Source organism: Botrytis sinoallii, assembly GCF_014898435.1.
Source record: "Botrytis sinoallii strain Bc 23 chromosome Unknown BSIN_031, whole genome shotgun sequence".
In the NCBI taxonomy this organism is placed as follows: Eukaryota; Fungi; Ascomycota; class Leotiomycetes; order Helotiales; family Sclerotiniaceae; genus Botrytis; species Botrytis sinoallii.
In genome coordinates, this window is record NW_024066058.1 from 112,568 (window position 1) to 124,693 (window position 12,126).

The 12,126-nt window shown below is 43.8% G+C and overlaps 3 protein-coding genes across 3 annotated transcripts; 2 read left to right on the forward strand and 1 right to left on the reverse strand.

Annotated features, from left to right (window-relative positions):
• Positions 1–1,428: 1,428 nt before the first annotated feature.
• On the forward strand, positions 1,429–2,595 carry EAF02_011299 (uncharacterized protein; the record flags this gene model as incomplete). The annotated part of the gene is made up of 7 exons (XM_038907346.1): positions 1,429–1,503; positions 1,613–1,694; positions 1,757–2,104; positions 2,178–2,229; positions 2,326–2,404; positions 2,456–2,529; positions 2,581–2,595. Exons 3-7 carry the CDS (start codon positions 1,956–1,958, stop codon positions 2,593–2,595), a joined length of 369 nt encoding a protein of 122 aa, XP_038752826.1. The 5' UTR covers positions 1,429–1,503; positions 1,613–1,694; positions 1,757–1,955.
• A 1,949-nt stretch (positions 2,596–4,544) lies between these two features.
• On the forward strand, positions 4,545–6,160 carry EAF02_011300 (uncharacterized protein; the record flags this gene model as incomplete). The annotated part of the gene is made up of 3 exons (XM_038907347.1): positions 4,545–4,550; positions 4,639–4,803; positions 4,853–6,160. The coding sequence occupies 3 exons, from the start codon at positions 4,545–4,547 to the stop codon at positions 5,117–5,119; spliced, it is 438 nt and encodes a 145-aa protein (XP_038752827.1). The 3' UTR covers positions 5,120–6,160.
• Positions 6,161–8,625: 2,465 nt separating this feature from the next.
• On the reverse strand, positions 8,626–11,308 carry EAF02_011301 (uncharacterized protein; the record flags this gene model as incomplete). Its single annotated transcript, XM_038907348.1, has 2 exons — positions 8,626–10,130; positions 10,321–11,308. The coding sequence occupies 2 exons, from the start codon at positions 11,306–11,308 to the stop codon at positions 8,626–8,628; spliced, it is 2,493 nt and encodes an 830-aa protein (XP_038752828.1).
• Between the last annotated feature and the right edge of the window lie 818 nt (positions 11,309–12,126).

Sequence of the window (12,126 nt, forward strand, 5' to 3'; positions counted from 1 at the left end):
AGCAAACGATTTTTTTCAGGTAGAAAAGATGTTTGTATGTGGGTATTATTGTGGACGCTGAATGAACAACAATGTGAAGGGATGGGAGAACTTCGGGACTGGCTATTAAGGGGATTTTCGGCTCGAGTGACCGCCTTGAGTTCAATTGTTTATGCAAAAATAGGTATCTAGACAGTTCGAATTGTCTTGTGGGTAATTAAAAAGATTAATGCTTCTAAAACAAAATCTTTTTTGATAGAAGTAGTGTTTGTCAGTGCATGAGGCTGAGAGCGGAATAACATCTGGGGAGTGCAAGCAAGGCTGTGAGTGTGTAATGATGAGATAAGCTGAAGGTGGGAGAGTGGTACATGTATGGGCTGGGGAATACTGCAAGTACGGGAGATATTAATTTAATTATATTAAGTATCACATATAGGATTGATTCAATAGATAACACATATCAAGAGAGTTAATGATGATTATACATAGATACAAATGATGAACGAAAAGCGCGTTGATCCTCCAGGTCTCCAGCAGCCAAACCTTTCCAAACCAATCTACAAAAAATGATTTGTATTGTATGTATGAACGTGGGTGCACCCCCTCACAGATAGACTCTGTCTTGAGTACTTTGATGTTCACTTCAATCTGCAACAAACAACACCTGATGATTCAGACAGAGAGATATGGAAGATCGTCAACTGTAAGAATCGATGGTACTTGAAACTGTGACTTCCCTACTATGTTTGAACAACTTTGCGTCCCATTCGCAATACCTCTACTATGGGTGTATTGATATCCAAGTTTGATCTGCATTAAGTAACATGCTGTGAGGCTCAGAAAGCAATAATGGGGATATTACTGTGAGGATCCATGGTACTTGATGGGTTGGAGAGGAAAGGAAAAGAAAAGAAAGGAAGAGAGAAGATCAGAAGGGAAGTACTTAAGCAGGGAAATGGGATCTGAGAGACTAGTACGAAAACAGATCTATCCAATGATAAATCAAGAGCAGAAGAGGCTTAGCAAGGGTGGTGGTCTGATTTTTATCTGCTTTTTCCACGCTAGGGAAGATCGGAAATTCTGCCGTTTTTGAATTCTATTTGATCTGCTGCACTTTTAGTGATTTCAGGTTTCCCACAAATTATTACAACAAACAAAAACATCCTCTTCTTCTTCTTCTTCTTCTTCTATCCTTCTACAGAGCTGCCTTCTCGACTCCTACCATGCAAAAGATGATGGAGAGGACGGAGCACGGCGCCATTTAACTCGATTGCCCTATGGGCTCCGTTCTCTCAACGCGAAACCAGTTCAAATAGGTATGTGAGATCGAATACTTCCAATTTATTTCATCACTGGCATCCACTTGTCATCATACATCTATTAGATACTTGATTGATATCGAAAGGATACCTTACTAACAATCAATTCTGCTTCAGCGATGATCAACCAATCGTTCAAAAACAACACGGAGAGGCAGGGCATCCATAAGTCCCTGACCTCTCAAAGTGAAACAAATACAAAAAGGTATGTGAAAATAAAATCTTCCCCACTCACAGTTGTTGCTTACCATCATCATCTTTGACTGCTGCGTCAACCTGGACGTGATCACATGCTAACCCTCTATTCTCTCCAGAGCTTTGAGCAGATGATAAAACGCGACTGGAGCGGCCCACCTCGGCCTTACCCACCGCAGGTGGTGCCAAGATTATCGGCAGGTATGTTCATCCCATCTCTCCCAATTCATGGTGAGAAATTTGCTAACCATGTGAATTCACAGGTAATTAGAGGACTGAAATGACGCGATTATATGACAAGCCATGGCGGAGTGGGAGTTGGCTCCCTGCAGTTGCCAGAACTCATCAACAATCACAAGTCTTGAGGGAACCAGCTCCTACTCCTGCCTAGCCTAGCTCACAGACTTTGAGCGTATTGATGAGAACCATCAGTCACTTGCGACTGATGATTCAAGTCATCAGATGCTGCTCTCTGAGCCTGAACTGTCAAGTTTGACCTCGGGCCTCGGAAGCATTGAGTTGCAGCCTGTTGCTCAGAGTGAGAACAGTGCTTATAGAAAGAGGAGGTCTGCTGGGAAATTTAGTGGTGGTGCGTGCTGTGCGACTTTCAGGTAAGTTTCTTCTTTCTGCTTAAACAAAGCCGACGCTTGCTGACTCTACATTGGTAGATCAAGAATTGATTAGGCAAATAAGTCTGTGGGGAAATATGGTGGTGGTGTGGTGGGGGGCACCTCAAGTAAGTTTTTTTCTCATCCGTCCAACCCTCTTCTTCCTTCTTTCGATCCACTTGATTCAACTTGATGTTCGTGACAAGACTAACACATTCAAGCAGAAGACAATGGAGGATCCCGGTACCAACGATCCTGCGGTTGAGCCACCTCAAAAGGCTAGAACTCCTCTTCCGAGTCCAGGTGAACAAAACTCCATGCTCGTGTACGATCTTTGCTAACTCGATAAAAAAGCAAAAAATGAGAACTTGGCAACCAACAATCGTTTACTCCCAACCCAGGTTGTGGCCTGCGTGGTCCAATCAGGTGTAAGTGACATCCATCTCCCACATTTCAAAAGAACTAGCTGACTAACTTAGAAATCCAAGATTTAGTGGCCTATTCGAAAATGCCTTCTTGTGCCGATTTCTAGGCTCTGTGTTCTTCCTCTGTTCGACCTCTCTTTCGGCAGAAAATGAGGTCGCAATCGCGCGATGGAAATTCAACCGAGCAAGAACAGAGAAAGAACACAGAGCCTAGAAAACAATGGTGCTCAGGTAACTTTCCATGTACCAACTGAGTGTTGAGGGTCCGGCTTGTACTTTTAACAACGACTATGTTCGTGGTCGAAGATTGAAAATACAGCCGGACCCTCAACACTCAGTACCTACCGACTGTACCACAAGACAACAGCCACCGTCTGTTAATGACTTTTCGACGTCAACTCCGGAACAACTCGATAACCAGCCAGGCCGCTTCAACCTCAGTCGCAGCACTCAAGTAGCACTGACTATGGTTCTTGCTCCCATCTTGAACAAGTAAGCTGTCCTTTTACAAGCGTCATAATTCGAGTAAAGGCTAACCTCACCATCAGATATTACAATAACCAAAAGAGAATGGGGGAAATCAAGGTGGTGGTTTTGTTTGGACGAAAATTGTGGTGATGGACTGTGTAGTAGCTATTAGCGTTACGTAACAATAAACTTTTTTCTCTCTAGCCGTCTCCGGACGTGCCTCTTTCGATGTGAATTCACTGAGCTGTGGTTGTGAGGTGGAATAAATTCAAGGTACTGGCTTCAAAGCTAGGATGCTTCAGGTATGTCGAGATCTTCCATCATCCTTTTCGAACCTTTGCTAACGGCGCTTTTCTGCAGATCGATCTTCAGTCTTCCGAGTTCCTCGTCTTCACTTTTGGGAGGATGGACCACAATCAAAATCGAACTGTGCACTGCTGTTTCGACGATCCTAGAAAGATCACAGTTGGTGCGGTCTTTGAAGTCCTCGCGGTTCAAGTTTTTCGAACTGTAAGTCATTCATTTGGTGTCATGAGAAACCCATTTCTGACTCTTCTAGTAGCCGCCCAAAGTTTTGTGTAAGACGCTGAGTGCCAACACTGTGAGATGAAGCTACTCCAGTGGTTAATCCATGGGGTTGAATGGGCTTAATTGGCTCAATCTTGAAGTGGAGTCCGCACCGCACAAGCTCATTGGCGAGATTGTCATGGTAGCTGCAGTAGCTCGCAGCCATGGACTGATTTCTCAACGAATCACAAGCTTTCCAAATCATCGACCTGGCATGATCCAGCTCATCTTTCGCAAATTCAAGCCGGGGTGCCGACCAATACTCGCTCACGTCTCAGGAACGAGAGAGCTTCTCTCAAATCCTAGATGGTGGTGGACTCCGAAGCTGAAGATGATATGCGAGAGCCTAGAAGCGAACTCAAGCTTCCACCACGGTCAACACCAGCATGCTATCTTATTGCAGACTTCTTGGGCTCGATCCCAAGAATGCGAAGGTAATTGGTTCCAGCCTCGAGGACCTAAGATGGTATGCGAGAGCCTGGAACCACGAACTTAAGCTTTCACCACGATCAACACCAGCACACATGTACACCCCTTTCAGGGAGGCAAATGGTATGCGAGAGCATACAATGGGGAAATTGGGCTTCTTCCACAATCAAGACCAGCGATGTTGGAGATGGCGGTGCAAACATGTACATAACCGATTGCATCTTGCCTGGTGTTCGCACGTACACCGAGACCTATCTCCTGCGGATCAGCCAGAAATTTTCAAGGCTCCGGAGGTGCCACGATTAACACCAGCAAGCCATTGAGGCATTTAACTTGCAAGCCTGATGCAAGGAGTATGCCAAGTTACAGTGCGACTTGGTTCAGCAACAAATCCGACGTGTACGAGAGTTGGGACCAAGTCACATTGCAACTTGGCATACTGTATTTTTTGTCATGGTTCTGTATATTAGTTTATTAGGTAGCAATATATCTGATTCACCTCAGCCGCCTCGGCGTGCACAGTGATGGTGGTGATTATCGTGATTCTTGTGATCATGCTTGTGTTTTTGTTTTGTTGGTAGGTAAACTCCCAGAAAGCTCGAATTCACGCGAAACACTTTCGTGCTACATTTGTTAACCTTTTTGCAGCAGTTTTCCGCGACTTTTCCGAGAAGATTTAATCGATGGAAGGAGATTCGAGGACTACATGCCGCTGCTAATACTTTTGGCTCCTCTGCTCGTGGGTGCATCAAGTCCAACGGAAACCCGCAAATGATCGCAGAAATTGCGCCTTTGTCTGCTCAATCTTTTTTCGTAGGTTTAGAACATCGCAATTGTTTTCGAGTGTACTAATCATGGATAGTACCCAGTTGTACCCAATTGGTCAAGTCTACGACCAAGAAGCTACACGACTTTGCTTACGAATTATTTTTCGAAATTTTCGTTAGCAGCAATGGAGGAGTCTCGTACTCAGCGCGACAAGAGGGGCCAAATGTCTCCAACCCAAGAGGAGTATAACCGGGTCACGGCTTCGGCCTCCGTCACGGTCCTCGCGAAGCAGCTACACGACTTTGCTTACGACACCACTGGTAACAGCAAATACCCTGGGCAGGGCAGCTCACAACAATAATATGTGGCGCCCTCTCCACTCACCACCTGACCTTGCCCGGGCAAAAATATTGTTGAGGCAACGGTCGTCGCGAGAGCACGGCCAGCTATCGTCAAGAAGCTGGTCAGATTTATTCAAATTACAATAAAACTATGGACCGCTAAAATATGTCATTAACCTATCATTGACGAACCTATCATTGACGGGACATTGCTCCGGATCAAGGAACAGCTTCTATTCAAAGAGTTGGAGATGTTGTCACTCCTCTTACACAAAGCGCATACAAGTGGGAATACTGCAGAACTTCATGTGCCCTGCACCTCAGGAAGTCAAAGGAAGCAGTACGAATTTCGACGGAGACGATATCTTTAACTTCGCTTTCCCAAGAGAATTCTCACTCCCTCTCTGAATGATCGCTTGATCGCAATCCCACTGAGCATCTCAATCCAACTATCCCTACGACTGCCAGCGATGAAGGCCTCACAAGCGATGAGCCTCCAACAGAGTAAGAACTGAAAAAGAGCACGCAGCCTCCGACAAAGATCTCAATCCCAATTCACTAATTTGTTGCCCTCTTTCGATTCTTACTCTGTTGGAGGTCAAAAGTGCTCAGGACAACACCAGAAGGTGCTCAGGCCGCACTAGTCTCATTAAAAAGGAATTCTCAAGACTCAAGGAACTCAATGCCGAGGTCATGAGAACATAAAAACTCATGAAGAACTAGTCTGGAGGTAGTCATACGGGCGATGGCCGCTGGCCATCGCTGATGGTCAACACAGAGACAAATGATACGGTTGTGACGAGTTTATCTTCAACGGAATCCTCATCATCGTGTGCAAGGTCGAAGGTGTCGAAGTCGTCAAAAATTGCTATCCTGATTGCTGGACCCTTGCGGCTTACTTGCTTCGGGTGCTTCTGTATTTATGACCGGATCCAATGAAGCTTCAATGGTAGTTATGGTTGGTTGGAGAACCACTTCGTCCATTTAGTGTCGATTTTAGTTGTGTGAAAAACTGTCGTTGATAGCTTAGCTGAAGTAGATGAATTTGAAAAGTGCTTGCTGAGTACCTTGCGTGTTACCAAATTACCCATCAAGGTGATATTTTGTGTTTCATAAGAGTTTTGTGTCACGGAGACCTTGTGTGGCTCAGATGAATGAGTGATCATTTGAGCGTCAAGAATTTATTTTATATCCATCTCCTCAATTGTAATATACCAATTATCCTATACGAAAACACTGCTCTCCGCTTTGTATTGACGTATATGAAATATTGAAGTTGTTCTTAAGACATAGGTTCTTCCTGAGCTTTCAAAATGATTTCATCCAAAGCTTCCCAGGCCTCTTCAACTTCTCTTAACCTTGGATCTTCAAGAAACAAAGGTATATCCCAATCATGCTTCCTGCCGATTGCAGTAAACATCTGAGCATCATCTGGTCCTAGATACTATCAGCACAGATCCGCATTCGTTTTCTAAAGATATTATACCAATAACATTGACAGCTTGCTTTGCCATATAGTAAGGAATTAATTCATCTTGATTTCCATGCACGATAATTGTCTTGCCAAACCCTTTCCATACCTCACTTTTCAATCCTTGATTAACGCTTCACAACACGAGTAGTTTGTTCACTTGAACTAACCATAAGAATAATGAAGAAAGGTCTTCAATTCACCCCCAGGCAAAGGTTCGTATCCAGGATCACGAGAAAAGTTCGGGAGAAGAGAGGATGAGTTGAATACTGGGAAGAAAGAAGGTGATGGGTTGATGCGTGAGGGGCTTGTGAGGAAATTCGCGAATCGAGATTCGAGATAGGGCGTTTCGTTGAAAAGAGTTTTGCCACTGGAGAAATAATGGAGGTGAGAGATGGGGTTTGGCAATGTATGATCGATAAGCAGCTAGGAAACTTTAGTCCAGAGTTTCAAGTCATGCCGATCGATAACCTAGAAGTACAAACCAGGGCTTGAACCCATGAGAATGATGTTTATTTTCTCATTTTCGAGTCTCTTAAAGTAAAGAAGCTCCAGGAGCCTTTTGTGTATAAAGTAGTATGCGGATATCACATCTTCCAACATGTCTTGAGCACTAGCTTGCGGCATGAGACGATAATCTGCGCTAATAATAGGTCAATCTCGAACTAGACAGGATTGAACGATATGAGGAGGAAGATTTTCTCGATCCAAACCTGTAAGTCCCCCACTATGGAGGTAAAGTACTGCGGTTGAGACTGAAGTGAGAGAAGACGAGTGAATGATGTCGACTTTTAGGTCGAGGTCATCGATACTTCTGAAGATATGATTAGATCTGGAGGATATGGTTTGATTTCTGCTACTTTGATGATTCAGGCTTGAAGTAGGATATCTGGAGTCAAAGATATGCTCTGTAGACTCAAGTGGGGTCTCTGTGTAAGTAGATCCTTGATGGTAGGTATCGGGGCACCTCGTTTTTTGTAATAATCGAAGAGCTGTGCATTTGATTACTTTTTCGAAGTTGATAATTAAACATCAAAATGTCTCAAGGGAACGCTGAAAATTCTTGATGAGAGTACGTGTCATGATGTTCAAACATTCCGAACTTGATATTTGCAATTGGTTTGCAGAATTTCTAGCTTACATCGCTGTATGTATACTTCTTCCAGTGAGTATTAGTCCAATCTTGTTCAGTTGACCAAGAAGAATAGACCGTTACCCAAGTCAATCTCGATGATCTCGATTATCAACGAAATTGATGTTGGTATCTCAATAGATAGTCGTCTCTATAGACAGAAGAAAACAGATAGGTCCAAGGTTACTTCTGGATGGAGTATGCTTGAATTGCCTCTTTTCTGCTTGTACCAAAGATATGAAAGCTATGAGAAAGAATGATTATCAGAGATTGGAATGATCAGAAGAGGAAGGAGGTATATCAAGTCGAGAAGTTGAATCAAATATCAGGTGATCTTGGATTTTGTTTGTTGATGGTCCGAGTGCTGATCTAGGTATCTTCTCACCTCCTCACCTCTTGAATTTGTCATTCACTGCTTCAAATTGTTTTATTACATAGCTCAATGAGCTTATTGTTTTGCTAAAGAGTTGATATTTATCTACGTACACAGGTCTGCAAATCTTTATTTCATGACTAAACGTAAATGAAAGTTCAGAAACAAAAGCCTTTCCAGCAGTTCAAACGATTGACCTCCATCTCAGTGTCTGGCGTACGCGTTCTCATTGTCATCTCATTCCTTTTTAATCATCAAATTCAATGCACAGTTGCAGGTCAAATATCAGATATGACTATGAGATACAAAACTTTAGCATTTCAAAAGTTCTCACTATATCAACACACAACCAACACAATTCTCAGATTACCTCCCATGAAAGCCAGCCCATGTTTGCTTCTCAGAGCTACCTCGTGGCTTATTGATCGAAGAAAGAACCCGGCCATTTCGCCGGATTGTATTTGTGGAGAGGCTCTAGAGACGGAGTTGGCACCAATAGCGGAAGCTAACGATAGTTCTTGGTTGTATTGGCTGCAGCTACCGCTGCCACTCACTTCTTCTTCTTCTTCTTTGTCTTTTTGTTGGCAGGCTCCGCAGAGGAAGAAGCAGGTCTTTTTCCTACCGTCTTTCCAGCTGGGGAATTCGGAGCCGGAACACCTGAAGCTGCGGAGCCTGGAGGTGGAAGATTTTCAAAAGCCACTTTCTTACCGGCGGGCTTGGTAGCAGGTTTGGCTGCAGGTTTGGCGGCAGGTTTTGCTACAGGTTTTGCGACAGGGTTAGCGGCAAGGTTGGTGGCTGGTTTAGCTGCAGGTTTGGGGGGTTTATCGTAACCCAAGTCCTTTCTCAAAGTACTTAAAAGTTGATTCCACCTGACTGGATCCAGTTCAATCCCCCAGGCTCCATCTATTGGCTCAAGGTTATCATCATCAATCCTGCCAACTCGACCTTCATAATCGATTATCCAAGTTGCAGGATCGTTGACGTCACCTTTACCTAACTCCACCACTATCTCTGTTGCAAAAAATGGGGGCATCTTAGGTGGACCAGCATCTTTTGCGATATCTACTAGGACGCGTCTCATAGGTAGTAAATGGCCAGACTCAGCCGGTTTAGGCACTTGACCTCCCGCGGGTTGGACCGCACTATTGTTCTTTTCATCGTGCTCGACAAGCTTGGCCAGCATCGAGACCTTCGTTCTCCCATAATCTTTGGTAACCATGCCGCGAGCTTTGCAGTGGTTTCTTAGGTCTTTTATTTTGAAATCATCTGCTTTCATAGTTGGTCTATACCTGTATTTGGGATCTGATTTATTGGAGGAATTTAATAATGTTTGTTTACCAGGCGTAATCGAAGTGTTTGGTTTCTTTTTGGTACCCGAGACTGCTATGGGAAGCCTGTCGGGGAGCTTCCATGCTTTTTCCAAGAATTGAAGGTTACGAGGTTTGACTCTTCCTTTTGTTCCGTCCATTTTTATCATCCGAGGGTATAGATTCTTGAGCGGTTCTTGTGTGTCAAGCAGAAATTCGCCATCCTCAAATTCGAAACCTCCAACAAATTTCTTTGCTGGATCATTTGGATTAGCGTATCTTGCATTGATCTTCGTGGTCGGCTCGATGGTACGGTGAACTACGAATTCTTGCCATAGACCCTTGTCATCTGATACAACGCCCACTCTTCTGATAATATTGGCAGCAGTTGCTCCAGCAGCATCGTGTGCTTCCCTGAGGGAGTCCTTCACAATTCTTTTTAAACATTTCAGTGGTGCAAAGCCGATCGGTCCGGGGGTTTCAGCATCACGCAAAAAATATGGACTTCTTTCCACCCACATGAAACCGGCGGGTGCGTCATTAACTGGAGGGTTCGTTGGCAATCTAACAAAGTTACCAGCGTATAATCTGAGCTCATTGATATCTTGATGCTCTTCAAGGTCGGGATTATATCCTTCAACGTCAGCTGTAACAATCCAGACTCCTTCATCCAAATAAGCATCTAGGTCGTGTTCAAACCACGAATTGCTTTCTTCAATCAATTCCTCATCTAGATTCCTGTGCAATGCTTTTAAAAGTCATAAGAGTTAGCGACTAATTGTCAAGAGATATCGACGAAGAAAACGGGATATTGAGAAATTCAGGGTATGTGGGAAAAAGAGAGAAGTCCATGTCCAAAGACGAAGAGAAGTCAACCTTCACATTAGAAAATGTCATTGGGTGTATAAAAAGCGCGGAAATTTGAACTGGTTACGAACTTGAAAATCCCATCCAGTGGCTCATGGTATCGTTCTTCTTTTTCCGATGCAGTGATTTAATTTCATTTTCATGATTGTCGTTATAGAGCCACAGTATTGGGCGAACCCCGTCTCCATAAGCCTGGGCCGCTGTTGGTGACTTGTACCCCGTATCCCATACCTTATTGATAGGATCCCACCGAACATTGAAGCCATGTAAAATGTGACCAATAACATAGTTTGTTCCGTAAGTCCTGTTCAAATGCAAGAGAACTGACTGGAGGACATTGATATCATAATTTTGGGTTGAGTTTGGTATTATCCCGGTGACCTGTCTCATGATTTGTCTCTCAGTAAGTGGATTCCCCTCATTATCCGCAAAAACGATAATGCCCTGAGCCCTGAGGAATTCCATAACGTCCTTATAGAATTGGGGGCCCGTCCTGTACAGTTGTAAGTCTTTGGCAGTTGGATTATCTGCCAGGGGGACAGGTGTGCCCTCAGGAGCCGCAAGGTCTCGAAGTGCACCGTAACTGTAAACCAGAGCATGAAGGCCACAGAGTTGACCTGCGCCAGATGTTGATACTGGATGGATCCCTGCACCCATTAATGGTAATAAATTTGCCCTTGCTACACCAGGAAACCGAAGGTCGACAGGGGCATTTCTGGCTGCGACTGCAGCTGCATCATCGACAATTGGTGGTGCACTTTCAAATGGTATTGCTGGTCCCTGACCTGGCTCATCTCCTTGAGAGTCTTGAGAGCCTTGTGAGCCTTGTGAGCCAGCTGGCGATACTGGCTCTGGTGGCAGCTTCCCTGATGCTATATCTGCCGCTGCTTTAGCTGCCGCTATTGCATCTGCCACTGCTTGATCTTCCCTTGCCATATCTTCTTCTAGTTGCTGCTGCTCTAGTAGATCTGCCGCTGATAGCCCTGGCGCTGCAGCGGGTGGGACTGCAGGCGATGGAGCTGCGGACCCTGGTACGTTCGGTGGCTTTTTTGGCCCCATTTTGTGTGTGGATTATCCTCCAATTTGTAGGTAAAATATATTTTCTCGCAGATAAGCAAGCTTCACTGACTCTATGTCAAGTTATCATAACCAAAAGCATACTTTTCATAAAATGTTAAGATTCAAGATTTTGTATTCATTCCAGCTCTTTGTTGGGCTCCCGGACACCCCTTTATTTCGCGAGCGCTTCGTTTGTTAGTCCAGTCTATAAAGAAAAATTATAGTATTCATTCCGCATTTGGAGGTGCCGATTCTTTCAAACGACATTGGAAATGAAAGGGATATTAGTTAAGCATGTCAAAATTTAATTGTGATTGTGATGTTAGACGCTTTTGGCTTTGGGGGATTTCTTTGAAATTTTGACATTGACGGGAAGTTTATACTTCTTGTACAGTATTAAATCACAAAGTGATTTAGAAGATAGACTCATCGATTTATTGGCTGATATCACTTGCGTATTGGAAATAGATTGATCTCTCAGCCCGCCTGTCCCTGTGACAAAGCATGAATGATTGACCAAAATTATACAAAACTTTTTTTTGTAATTCTCAACAATGCACACGTTGCTCAAGGTATTATTGGCAAATCTAAAATACTAAAATTATTGAGAATTGAGTTTCGTTACTTGTTGCACTTGAATTCTCATACCTAAACGAGGTTCTTTGACATAAGATACCTCGTATGAGGTGATTATTTTCGTCCCTGATAAATTATGTCATGTACACATCATCTCAGAAAGTTTCCAAAATTACATTCGCCAGATTGAGTAACATATTGTTGATGTGGCTCGATTTATATTTATGGCGGTCTAATTTGAT